General features: G+C 35.2%; 1 protein-coding gene and 1 long non-coding RNA gene across 2 annotated transcripts; both read left to right on the top strand.

Moving 5' to 3' along the window:
* Window positions 1-4,148: 4,148 nt before the first annotated feature.
* On the top strand, window positions 4,149-8,835 carry LOC111212218 (glutathione S-transferase T3-like). The gene is made up of 3 exons (XM_048754269.1): window positions 4,149-4,182; window positions 4,360-4,442; window positions 5,206-8,835. Exon 3 carries the CDS (start codon window positions 7,381-7,383, stop codon window positions 8,140-8,142), a length of 762 nt encoding a protein of 253 aa, XP_048610226.1. The 5' UTR covers window positions 4,149-4,182; window positions 4,360-4,442; window positions 5,206-7,380; the 3' UTR covers window positions 8,143-8,835.
* A 2,057-nt stretch (window positions 8,836-10,892) lies between these two features.
* LOC125585350 lies at window positions 10,893-14,046 on the top strand. Its single transcript, XR_007322272.1, has 3 exons — window positions 10,893-12,741; window positions 12,919-13,001; window positions 13,728-14,046. It is a non-coding gene; the product is annotated as an uncharacterized LOC125585350 (long non-coding RNA).
* Window positions 14,047-14,408: the final 362 nt, after the last annotated feature.

The following is a 14,408-nucleotide window of genomic DNA, read 5'->3' as shown; positions in this document are numbered from 1 at the left end:
AGGATTTGGGAATATTCACTATCTCCATAGATAATAGAATACTTTCATTTATCTTGAAAGTAGCATAAATATTAGAATATTTCCATTTTCCTTTGGAGTTTAAGGAAATCCGGCCATATCCTGAGATATATGGCGGTTTATAGTTATATAGAAGTTTTCCTCTTTGCCCAGAGACATGAAAATTAATCTGACCTAGATCCCAAAACACAGAGGCTGGAGGCAAGAATCCAGAAGCTGGAGGCAGGAACCCAGAAGCTGGAGGCAGGAACCGGGAAGCTGGAGTAATCTCTTGATGGATTATTTTCCCCCAACAATCCTCGACAGCTTCCTCTCGCGAGGCAGGCATACCTCTTTTCAATAAAACACAAATAACGTTAGATCTAACCGTCAGATGGACCTCAAACAGGTGGCAGTAGAAAGTTAACTCAAAGCTCTATCTTGTATCAAAATATGAGCTCAATCTAACCTTAGGAAGGTCTCCATCCATAGCTGAATTTATGACGCGTCTGTGCAATTCTGCACCTCAAAAGCTCCATAATCACCAAAGTTCTCCAAAACGTATCTGAACCTGCAAATACTCTAAAAAGACTCCAAACACATATAATAAAATCTAAATATGTCATATACCATGGTCTAAAAGTGGTAAAATCCATGTATATCACTGAGCAAATTAGTTGCACACAACTCTATTTGTTTTGCAGGCAAGCCATAAATTGGCCCATTGGACAAGAGGAGCTTAGGAAAGGCTTTTGGAGATTGTCTCAATTGTTGTCTAACAACTAGGTGTGTAAAATGTATGATAAGGTTTTTATTTTCTGGCCGGATCTATAATTTTGTCTTGGTGTACTTGAAACATATGTATTATATGAATAAACCGAGTTTGTGAAAATTTTGGTTGCCATGTCTTATTAATTTTTGTTCAGACGAACTAACTGTTAAACATATCTCAGGTTTAAAAGCCTCGGGCTATATTGAATATGATATATGTTCTTAGGCAAATGTATCCGGATTTGTTGGGGAACCTTGGGTTAATCGTTTATGAACACATTGTAGCATCTTTGGTTTGATTTGAGTTACTAATGGTTGTCTGTGCATGTTCTTGTTTGATTGTTGCACAGCTGATCATATCAATTTAGACTTAGACCATATTGGAGGTGTTACAAAGGTGGTATCAGAGCATCGTTCTTCCATGTTCACATGGGACTCTTTCAATGTTTATCAAGTCAAATGAGTCACAAAAGGCAGTTAAGAAATCAGCTAGCTCTTCTCTATAGGTAGATATAACTCAGAAATATCTTTCTTATGAAGATGTTTTGTTTTAAGACGACAACAGTAACTTGTGCAGGATCATTAACCAAGAGGAAGCTAATGTGGAGATTAGAAATGTGCTTTTCGATATCAAGCATTGGATGGCGATTCTCCTGGAATATTCACTTGGGTAGGTTAATCGAGAACGAAATCATGTGGTGGATGTCCTGCAACTGCTCAACTGCTACACAACAAATTATAATTTTATTGCATTATACACTACAATTTCCATAAAATAAATCACCATTAATTTTTTTCCTTGTAAAATTAAAAACAATATCAATAACTAAACCTAAAAAAGGTAGAATACAAAAACCAAAAATCAAAACTTAAAACCACAATATAAAATACCAAAACAAACCAAAATCTACTTAAACAATCAATACCTATGTATTTGGCCATCAACGCCACAAGACCATAGCATTGACGAATCTCAAGTCTTATGCTTGGGTAATATCAGTATGATAGACGGATCATGGACATCTACATCACAGTTCAGCGGGTGTGGATGGACTTGGATGGACAGCTTGGGGAAGGTTCAACTTATGGGGACACATAATTATATTCGGCGAGAGTCTGCTCTGCTTTCAGAAGTTAAAGCACTAAAATGGGTGATGGAGAGCATGTTGCAACACTCGACATGTCAGATCTTTGGAACGGACTGCAAGGATTTAATCGCCATGATTAAGAAGCCACATGCTTGGCCAAACTTTACAACGGAACTGGAGATAATAGAGATTATGCATATATGTTTCTCAGACTTCAAGATTACACATATTCCACGAGCGCAAAATAGGACTACAGACTCTTTAGCTAAGACGACAAGATCTTTCCATAGAGAGCTTCATTTGATTGGTTGTTCTATTCTGGTCTGGTTCTCCTGACCATCTCAAGTTTGAGTAATAGAATAGTCTTTCGTTGTAAAAAAAAACAAGAAAATATAATTTTGAAAATATAATAATATAAAAAAATATAGTATATATATATATATATACATATTATGAACAGCCCTACATATATCTACACCCTTTTCATTTAAATGATATTAGCCATTTTCATAGTGGGAAGGTTCCTCTGCATGGGATCTTATCTTTAACCTCAGTTTTATTCTAAGGTGAAGTTCCTGTGGAATGGGCGGTGGCGCATGGGTTACTCTTCCACTTTGTGTCTTACCGAAGGAGTCTTGCTTCCTCTTTTCTCAGGAAGTTTCAACATTTTTCAGCATTCGTGTTTTTTGTTTCTCCATATCGCTGGCGGCTCAATGTTTATGAAGCAGTCGTGTGTCAGCTTTATAACTTTGGCGACTGCGCGTGTGTGTCTGCTGCTCGGTTGTTAGCATAAAGTGTTTTATGTCTCCGGATAGATTGAGTCGCAGCTTCTTCCTCTTTTCCTTTTCGGTCACCACATTCTCTTCTTTTCCTTCTTGGAAATCGATCGCGACGTTTTGGTTTTTAGTTCTCGTCCATGTCTCTTCCTTTTTTTTTTTTTTTTTTTTTTTTTGGTGCCAATCTTTCGATTGTTTGGTGCGCTTGGAGCCAAATTATAGTCTGTCAGACCTCTGGGTCTCAGAGGCTGAGCATGAGTGTCTCCCTTGTCATTTGGATTGCTCGGGTCTTTTTTTTTTTTTTGATAAACCCTATCGGCTGATCCGGTCGGCCCCGGGAGGAACGCACTTAGTGATACAGAGTGGAATAGCCCGAAAGCGTACCACACTGCCTGACCCGAGTTTGGAATACCTTCCGACTAATGCCAGGGGGTGGACCAATCATCTGTTATGGCCCACCATGTAAACCACTTGGGCCGAAGCCCAAGCCCAGACTGACCAAGTAGTGATAATTTAGTTCCCAGGGAGAATCGAACCCATGACTGATGTGGGTAATGTGGGTACACACCAAGCCCCAAGAGATTGCCACTAGGCTACCACAGATATCTCGGGTTTTGGTGGCAGGGTGTGTAGACTTGCATCATTCCAGAGGTGGAGCTTATGTTTCTTGTTTTTCTCTAGTGGATGTTAGTTGCAGGACTTGGTGATGCAATGGGATGTAATGCGGCAGCCTTTCAACCCATTTTCATCTTTACTTTTGGTAGTGTCGAGTACAGTTACTCTTCGGTTTTGGATCTTGGTCAAATTTGTCTTAGGATTTTGATGAGTTTGTGTCATGACTCGTCATCAGTCTTTATTAGGTTCATGCTAAGAATAGGGACCGTTAACCCTTATTGGGTTATTGCAGAGAGTCTTTGTGCTCAAAGCATTCGTGGGGGACCAGGATTCATACATTATAATGCCATTGGGAGAATAGGGTTCGTTCCCATTGACATCGTCGGATGTCCTAGCCAATTTTGTAATTGTAGATCATGTTGTATAAGAACTAGAATTGTTTCAATTCTAGTCTTATTGTGTTGTTCTTAAAATCTTTTCAACTTTTTAGGACATACATGTTAACTTGTATGTGTTCCATTTTTATTGATGAATATTAATAGTTTAGCAAAAAAAAAAAAATTGATTGAAGAAAATGATTGGTCAACTTCAAAATTAAATATTCGAATTCAAAAACAAAATTTAAAATTTAGATAACAAAACTACTCAAACAATCAATAGCTAAGTATTTGACCAAGACTGTCTAGGATGTTAATACATTTAATAAAATTTTGAATAACTGATAGGATATTAATGCATTTACCTAGGCATGATATAAATATAGGTGAAGTCAAGTGTTTGACCGAAAACATGATATAAATGGATTGATTTACTTTTCTTACCAAAACTGAATCTCGTCAATTTGATTATAAATATGTCTTATCTGAAAGAAATGTAAAGCATACTTTTTTTTTATCAAACAGTGTGAAATAAACCTGTAGAACTCTTACATATTTGTGAGTTATTAGTTTTATCTTTATCTATGTATCTATTCATACTATTGATTTTCTTATTAGCCATGAATATTCTCAACTTTGATTTTCAATCTTTCTTTTTAATAGGCTTTTTATTTTTCTTTTGTTTTGAATATTTAAGTTTATTGTATTCTAACAAAGATTTATTACATATTTTAGCAACATAATTATGGCAACCAAGAAGTTTCTATCTCTTATATACTTGATGGTGTTGGTTCAAATCTTTCTACCAATGATTTCAGGTAATGAAGTTAAATTTCTTTAAATATTATTTTTATCTTATAAATCTATAATATCATGGTTAATGAGAGACTCAATTATATTTTCTTTGAAAGATTGGACTTCTCCACCAAAAATGGGTTGTTTATGCATACTATGTTAAAATATTATGATTAGCTATTTTTTTAGAAATACTTTATATTTAAAAATTATAGCAGATAACATTTAATGTTAATTAATATTAAATTATTTTATTTCAATTATTTATGACTTCTTTCGGTAAACTGAGCTAAAAGAAAATGATTATTTTTATTAAAAAATATTTTTTATGATTTTGAAATAAATAAGTATTTTTATTATAAAACATAATATTAGTCTTGGCATGCTTACATGAAAAAAAACGCAACTGGTTTATTTTATAGATACTGTATTGACAATGATCTAAGATATATATATATATATATATATATATATATATATATAGTTAAAATTTTGTAAGAGATAATAATATTACCAGTTTCTCTCTTCGACTTGCGATATGTTTTAAACATGTGCTCCCTGAATTTTATTACCATTACCATTTAAAACATAATTTCGTCTAAGTTGTATACCTCCTGGCTGGTGAACCAGCATTTTTGCCAGGTTGTTTCTTTTTCCTTAACTCGAGGATTAATTGACATGTGTCATATTTTGTAAAATTAAAAACATTAACTGAAATTTATTAAAATTTTGGTGCTTATTTTGTACTTAAAGCCTTGCTAATATATTTGTTTCTGACCTAACCAGGACAAACCAAAGAATGTTTTCTGCAACAACCATGTGAAAACTCACCGACATGCGATGAGTTTTGTAAATCTAAAGGATACATAAAAGGAGGATATTGTCAACACTATCTTGGCCCAAATCACAACAATTGTTGCTGCTACCTTGTTGATTCAGAAAAGTTTTTCAAATTCGATGATACCAATGTACTCATTACTAATTAGTTCATCATTGTAGTCATTGCCGGTCCGGATCATTTGACGCCTATAGCGTACTAAAAAATAATGCCTTTAAACATATTAATTTTTACTACATTTTAAATATACTAAAAATTATATCAAAAATTATTCTTTTTAAGTGTAATATTCAAGTGGTTCTTAACCAAGGATTTCCTAATTACTCAATCAATACACTGAAGCAAAGAAAGCCATATGGCCGCATTGTATAAAATCATAATGGATTTCGATTCATTGTATTTTAAGTATAATCATATCAATCATATACAACACTAGACCTAAATGAATCAAATACCACTCACACAGATTGGCCGCCTGTCTTGCGTCAACCTAGACAATCTTTAGATCTTGCCACATTAAGACCATCCGCATCAGCGGTTTATGGGGGGGGAGGGGATCATGGGCTTGGGATCTTAGGCCCGATCAATTAAAAGAAAATGTAAAATGGGTATATATCGCTGAACCGGGCCTTAGTTATGAACCCGTAAGGGGCGAGTTCAAGCCACGCGTCACGCACAGATTGGCTGGTCGTTTCCGCGTTGACGTTGTGGAAAGACGGGATTTCGCGTTATTTCATTCATTTCTCTCTTCTCTCAAAAAAGCTAGGGTTTTTCATCCTCGCGGCGATCTTCCGTGCGACGGCGAATTCCGTAGGTTTTGTCCATCAAATCGACGACGGTCTCTGTTCTCGACGCTCTAAGGTGAGTATATAGTTGATTAAATATGGATTAGAGTCGATTTGGGGGTTTGTTTCGAATTGCGAATTGTGTGATTCAAAATCGATTTGGGGTTTTTTTCCTTAGGGTTCTTAATCGATAAGGGAGTTCGATTGAGAGTTCGTTTAATCATATTCCATCATTATTATGTGCTAATACTATCGATTTGTGGCACAGATGGATCCGGCTGAAGAGAAAAGAAATTCAAAGAGGCAAATCGATTACAACAACATGTTAGGGTTCGTGGCCGATTCAGAGTACAGGATTCCAAGAAAGTGTCCATGTGGTGGGAGAATCATTGATGAGGTTAGACGGAAGGACGAGTACGACACTCATCCGGGGAAGCGGTTCTTCACCTGCATAAACCACGAGGTTATCTTTTTTCGCTTTGATTATCGTTTATGGGTTTCATCAACTACAAGTCTCTGATATTTTTTAATGTTGTACCCAAGGCTGATGGGTTCCATTATCGTCAGCCTTGGGTGATAGGTGTGCAGGAGGAGATCGAGAGGTTGACTAAGCGGGTGGTGAAGGCTGAAGACGTCACGAGGGGGATGTCGAAAGTCACTAAACAGATTGAGACACTGGAGGTTAGTGAACTTTCTTTGCTGTTTCATTCCTCTTACATGTTTGATTTTAGTTATGTACTTCTTTAAGCGTGACTAACACTTTATGTTTTATGTTTCCATGTCCAGGAACAGGTACAAATCCTCTCTGGGCAGGTGGCTGACCTGGAGAAGGTTTGCTTCGAATGAAAAGCAAAGGTAAGACTCGACATAACTGTAGAGGTTGTTTGCAATTGCCTGTTTGAAAAACTTGATTGCTATATGTCTGTTCGAAATTGTTAATGTATATTTAAAAGTAGAACTAGAAGTAGAATTTTAACATACGAAGCTAACTTGTTTAACCGTGGAAAAAAACAACTTGAACACACAAACATATTAACACGTAACCAAACCTTAAACTACAACGATAACTAGATGTCTAAGTAGAACTTAAAAGTAGGTATCATTAATTATCTTCTGGTTGTTGGTTGCTGTTATGAATGTTCGATAGTACTTAGCTGTAGTTAACTTTGGTGAGTGATTTGATGTCTAGTTACTGCTTGTAACAACTTGTAATGGCTTTTGTAATGAATGTTTGGTAGGTATAATTTGTTTAATTGTTCACAAACTAGTTTATAAACATAGCAAATCCGCCACTCCAAACACAGAAACATATAAACAACAAACCCAACCTAAACCACAATGGAACCTTTCTCTTTTAATCCTCCCGGGTTTGTTAACCTTTTACCTTCGCAGAGAAGTCTACCAATAGACGTTGACTCTGCTGAGGCAGCTGGTATCTCTCCCGGGATAGTGAAACCATTGGAAAGGAGAAAGTGGGTACGCAAAGAAGACCTCGTTCTCATCAGCGCTTGGTTGAACACGAGTAAAGATCCGATAGTCAGTAATGAGCAGAAGGCAGAAGCGTTTTGGAAGAGAATTGAAGAGTACTTCAACTCAAGCCCTCAGCTCATTGGCGCCGTTCCTAGAGAATGGAGTCAATGTAAGCAGAGGTGGGGAAGGGTAAATGAGCAGGTGTGCAAGTTTGTGGGATGCCACGAAGCGGCTTTGAAGGAGCAAGCCAGTGGCCAAAATGAGAATGATGTCATGAAGGCTGCCCATGACATCTTCTTAAATGACTATGGTGCCAAGTTCACAGTTGAGCATTGCTGGAGGGAGCTCAGGTTTGATCAGAAATGGCGATCTTTCTCCTGCTCCAAAGATGGTGGGAAGGAGAAACGGAAGGAAGCATGTCCGGAGGTGGTGGCTGACGATGAAGAGGTTAGGCCTCCGGGTGTAAAAGCGGCAAAACGCAAGAAGCACGGGAATGAACACGCTTATGATCAAGTTCAGAGTATGCTAGCTATGAAAAATAGCATTTCCAAACAGAAGATACTTGAGCGTCTCCTAGGCAAGAATGAAGACACACTTTCTGATGAAGAAGTGTGTCTTAAGAAAAACTAATCTCGGAAATGCTATGATTTGGTGAGTGCCTTGAATTTGCTTGAATATTAGAGGTCTAGATTCTGTTTAGGTTGATTGGCTTAGGTTGTGAATATGTTCTATATCTTTAATCTCTTTTCTTTACTTGATTGAATAATTGAGCTTGTGAATATGTTAAGCTTTATTGAATCTCTTTTAGTGTACTTGATTGAATCTGTTTGCTTTTCTTTTGCAGGACAGGGAGTGCAGGTGACAGTTTGGAGGTCACGGGTGTTGGAGCTCACGGGTGTTGGATGTTTGCTGGCTGTTTGTTTCACGGGTAGTTTGACTTTAGTCACGGGAAAGTGTACCATTTTGTTTCTGGGTACACTTAATATGTATCACGGATGTAATATGTTCTGAACTTGTATCACGGATGCTCTTATCTCATTTTCTAAACTCTCTATATAATGTCGATGTATGAACTCTCTTTCTATGCACCTCTCTAAGAATAGCACTTCTCTTTCTTTTAAAGTGTATGTTTGTTTCTCTCTGCTTTCTATGCACCTCTCTATTTATGTTTCTAAAAGGATAAACCTCTTCTCTTCTCCTCTATCACTCAGTCAAACGATGAAGCCATCTCCATCTTCATCTCAGTAAAGACGCTCTCCATCTCAGTCAAACTGCCATACGGGCAACTCAAACACACAAACAAGGTAATTAGGAGTTGTTGCTTAGTAATAGGTATGGATTATGAATAAAAAAGATTTTTTAAAAAATATAAAGGATTATGAAAAATATGGATTATGAATAAAAAATTTCAAAATACTTCAACTGTAATATAAAAGGGATTATGAAAAATAAAGAATAAATGGATTATGAACAAAATTTCTCAAAATAATAAAAGATTATGTAAAAAAGATTATGAATAAAAGGGATTATCTAATTGCGTTTTGTAGGAAGAAAAAAAGATAAATAAATTCCTTGAGAAATGGCTTCATCATCGAGTGAAAATAAATGTTTATGAAAAATAAATGATTATGAAAAAGAAATGATTATGCAAAAGAAAATATAGGATTATGAAAAATAAAAGGATTATGCAATATAAATGATTATGAAAAAGAAAATATAGGATTATGAAAAATAAATGATTATGAAAAATATAGGATTATGAAAAATAAATGATTATGAAAAATATAAATGATTATGAAAAATATATAAAAAATGATGGAGTTACAAACCCCCTACTTGCCTTTTGTAGGAAGGAAAACATAAATAAATTGCTTGACAAATGTCTTCCTCATCAACGGATGAAGTTGATGAAGCTTTAGACGAAATAGTCGACCAAGTAGTTGACAATTACATCGACGCAATAGTTGATGGTCAAGCCAACAAGCCGAGGAGACGAGCTTATATCGAAAGAGATCGGGAAGTAGGACACAATCAACTATGGAACGATTATTTCACGGAAAATCCTACATACCCACCGGAATTGTTTAGGCGGCGTTTTCGAATGAACAAGCCATTGTTCCTTCGCATTGTCGAACGCCTAAGTAGTGAAGTTCCTTACTTTCAGCAAAGACGAAATGCTCACGGAAGGAACGGGCTATTTGCACTTCAAAAGTGTACGGCAGCTATACGTATGCTGGCATATGGTCAATCGGGAGATACATATGACGAATATCTCCGACTTGGTGACAGTACATCACGTTTGTGTTTGGCAAATTTCACTGATGCAATAATACAATTGTTTGGAGAAGAGTATCTACGAAAACCTACAGCCGAGGATCTTCAACGATTACTCGATGTTGGAGAGGTACGGGGGTTTCCGGGGATGATAGGCAGCATCGACTGTATGCATTGGGAGTGGAAAAACTGCCCAACGGCTTGGAAAGGTCAGTTCACACGTGGTTCAGGAAAGCCGACAATTGTCTTAGAAGCCGTGGCATCACAAGATCTTTGGATATGGCACGCATTTTTCGGCTTACCAGGTACCCTCAACGATATCAATGTTCTTGATCGGTCACCTGTTTTTGATGACATCTTACATGGTCGAGCACCTAAAGTTAAGTTCAAGGTCAACAACCACACTTATCGTATGGCCTACTATCTTACTGACGGAATTTATCCAAACTGGTCAACATTTATCCAATCCATCCCACTTCCTTAAGGTCCTAAAGCCGAGAAATTTGCAGAAAAGCAAGAATCCGCCAGAAAAGATGTCGAACGGGCTTTTGGAGTATTGCAATCAAGGTTTACAATTGTTAAAAACCCTGCTCTACAATGGGACAAGGAAAAGATAGGAAAGATAATGAGATCTTGTGTTATATTGCACAATATGATAGTAGAGAACGAACGACAGGGATACGCTCAAATTGATACTTCTGAGTTCGAGTCAGGAGAATCAAGCAGAAGTTCGAGGGTGACAAGGAGAGAAAGTATTCATGTCGGTGATATGTTAGGCATGCGCAGAGAAGTTCGAGATCCAGAGAAGCATGCTCGTTTGAAAGCTGATTTAATGGAAAATATATGGCAAAAGTTTGGTGATGAAGATGAATAAGCTTTGTATGTTATTAAATTTTTTTATTTATGTAATCTACTCTTAATGTATTGAATAAAAAGTTTTTAAATATTTATAATATATTTTAATATTTTATTCATGTATTCTGAATATTTTGAAACTTTTTAAAAAATAAAATAAATATTATTATTTTATTCTTATGAACTCGTTATTGAGGTTCACCAATGCAGAAAACAACAAATATATTGGGGGTTCACCAATGCTCATGCTCTAAATGAGACATAAGAAACTCTACGATTCCTTATGCTCTAAATGAGACATAAGAAACTCTACGATTCCTTAGTGAGGTGAATCATTCCACCTACACGGTTAGTTCTGAAAACCTATTCCTAACATGATAGTGATCCTAAGTATTTTAATCGACGATGGCTTCCTGAAAATTTAATTAAAAATAAAGAATCAAAAACATTAAAATTTGTCCTAAACTTTATTATACTAAACTAAATTTCTGGAATTGGGGCCTCCAAAATTTTAATATATTAACAGGGCCTATGGCAAAAGCTTTTCATGGAATGTAGAATGAACAACCCTCTATATACATATATACACTCTTTTCATTTAAATGATATTAGCCATTTTCACCGTGGGAAGGTTCCTCTGCATGGGATCTTATCTTTAACCTCAGTTTTATTCTAAGGTGAAGTTCCTGTGGAATGGGCGGTGGCGCATGGGTTACTCTTCCACTTTGTGTCTTACCGAAGGAGTCTTGCTTCCTCTTTTCTCAGGAAGTTTCAACATTTTTCAGCATTCGTGTTTCTTGTTTCTCCATATCGCTGGCGGCTCAATGTTTATGAAGCAGTCGTGTGTCAGCTTTATAACTTTGGCGACGGCGCGTGTGTGTCTGCTGCTCGGTTGTTAGCATAATGTCTTTTATGTGTCCGGATAGATTGAGTCGCAGCTTCTTCCTCTTTTCCTTTTCGGGTCACCACATTCTCTTCTTTTCGTTCTTGGAAATCGATCGCGACATTTTGGTTTTTAGTTCTCGTCCATGTCTCTTCCTCTTGGTGCCAATCTTTCGATTGTTTGGTGCGCTTGGTGCCAAATTACAGCCTGTAAGACCTCTGGGTCTCAGAGGCTGAGCATGAGTGTCTCCTGGTTCTTATCTCCCTTGTCATTTGGATTGCTCGGGTTTTGGTGGCAGGGTGTGTAGAATTGCATCATTCCAGGGGTGGAGCCTATGTTTCTTGTTTTTCTCTAGTGGATGTTAGTTGCAGGACTTGGTTATGCAATGGGATGTAATACGGCAGCCTTTCAACCCATTTTCATCTTTACTTTTGGTAATGTCGAGTACCTTCGGTTTTGGATCTTGGTCAAATCTGTCTTAGGATTTTGATGAGTTTGTGTCATGACATGTCATCAGTCTTTATTGGACCCATGCTAAGAATAGGTACCGTTAGCCCTTGTTGGGTTCTTGCAGAGAGTCTTTGTGCTCAAAGCATTCGTGGGGGACCAGGATTTATACATTGTAATGTCCTTGGGAGACTAGGGTTCGTTCTCATTGACATTGTCAGATGTCCTAGCCAATTTTGTAATTGTAGATCATGTTGTATAATAACTAGAATTCTAGTCTTATTGTGTTGTTCTTAAAATCTTTTCAACTTTTTAGGACTTACATGTTAACTTGTATGTGTGTTCCATTTTTATTGATGAATATTAATAGGTTTGCAAAAAAAAAAAAAAAATTGATTGAAGAAAATGATTGGTCAACTTCAAAATTAAATATTCGAATTCAAAAACTTAAATTTAAAATTTAGATAACAAAACTTAAATTTAAACAATCAATAGCTAAGTATTTGACCAAGACTGTCTAGGATGTTAATACATTTAATAAAATTTTGAATAACTGATAGAATATTAATGCATTTACCTAGGCATGATACTAAATATAGGTGAAGTCAAGTGTTTGAAAAAAACGTGATATAAACGGATTGATTTACTTTTCCTACCAAAACTGAATCTAGTCAATTTCATTATAAATATGTCTTGTTTGAAAGAAATGTAAAGCAAACTTTTTTTTATCAAACAGTGTGAAATAAATCTTTAAGAACTTTTACATATTTGTGAGTTATTAGTTTTATCTTTATCTATGTATCTATTCATACTATTGATTTTCTTATTAGCCATGAATATTCTCGACTTTGATTTTGAATCTTTCTTTTTAATAGGCTTTTTATTTTTCTTTTCTTTTAAGTATTTAAGTTTATTGTATTCTAACAAAGATTTATTACATATTTTAGCAACATAGTTATGGCAACCAAGAAGTTTCTATCTCTTATATACTTGATGGTGTTGGTTCAAATCTTTCTACCAATGATTTCAGGTAACGAAGTTAAATTTCTTTAAATATTATTTTTATCTTTATAAATCTATAATATCATGGTTAATGAGAGACTCAATTATATTTTCTCTGAAAGATTGGACTTCTCCACCAAAAATGGGTTGTTTATGCATACTATGTTAAAATATTATGATTACTTATTTTTTTATAAATACTTTATATTTAAAAATTATAACAGATAACATTTAATGTTAATTAATATTAAATTATTTTATTTCAATTATTTATGACTTCTTTCCGTAAACTGAGCTATAAGAAAATGATTATTTTTATGATTTAGAAATAAATAAGTATTTTTATTATAAAACATAATATTAATCTTGGCATGCTTACATGAAAAAACACAACTGGTTTATTTTATAGATACTATATTGACAATGATCTAAGATATATATATATATAGTTAAAATTTTGTAAGAGATAATAATATAACCAGTTTCTCTCTCCGAATTGCGATATGTTTTAAACTTGTGCTCCCTGAATTTGATTACCATTTAAAAGATAATTTCGTATAAGTTGTATACCTGGCTGGTGAACCAGCATTTTTTCCCGGCTGTTTCTTTTTCATTAACTCAAGGATTAATTGACAAGTGTCATATTTTGTAAAATAAAAAACATTAACTGAATTTTATAAAAAATTCGTAAAACACTATGGTGCTTATTTTGTACTTAAAGCCTTGCTAATATATTTGTTTCTGACCTAACTAGGACAAACCAAAGAATGTTTTCTGCAACAACCATGTGAAAACTCACCGACATGCAATGAGTTTTGTAAATCTAAAGGATACATAAAAGGAGGATATTGTCAACACTATCTTGGCCCAAATCACAACAATTGTTGCTGCTACCTTGTTGATTCAGAAAAGTTTTTCAAATTCGATCATACCAATGTACTCATTACTAATTAGTTCATCATTGTATTCAGTGCCAGTCCGGACTCATATAACGCCTATAGCGTACTAAAAAATAATGGCTTTTAAACATATTAATTTTTACTATTTTTAAATATACTAAAAATTATATCAAATATTATTGTTTTTAAGTGTAATATTCAAGTGGTTCTCAACCAAAGATTTCCTAATTACTCAATCAATACACTGAAGCAAAGAAAGCCATATGGGTGCATTGTATAAATCATAATGGATTTCGATTCATTGTATTTTAAGTATAATCATTCAATCATATACAACACTAGACTTAAATGAATCAAACATCACTCACACAAATTGGCCGCCTGTCTTGCGTCAACCTAGACAATCCTTAGAACTTGCCACATTAAATGAGACATAAGAAACTCTACAATTCTTTAGTGATGTGAATCATTACACCTACACGGTTATTCCCAAAAACCTATTCCTAACATGATAATGATCCTAAGTATTTTAATCG

The sequence above is a fragment of the Brassica napus genome, chromosome C4, assembly GCF_020379485.1.
Source record: "Brassica napus cultivar Da-Ae chromosome C4, Da-Ae, whole genome shotgun sequence".
Lineage (NCBI taxonomy): Eukaryota > Viridiplantae > Streptophyta > Magnoliopsida > Brassicales > Brassicaceae > Brassica > Brassica napus.
Note: the sequence above shows the minus strand (reverse complement) of the source record. Positions and strands in the feature narration are given on the sequence as shown.

What these genes read in the sequence shown, in the direction of transcription:
- LOC111212218 (XM_048754269.1), top strand. Translation starts at nt 7,381, where the DNA reads ATGGAACCTTTCTCTTTTAATCCTCCCGGGTTTGTTAACCTTTTACCT.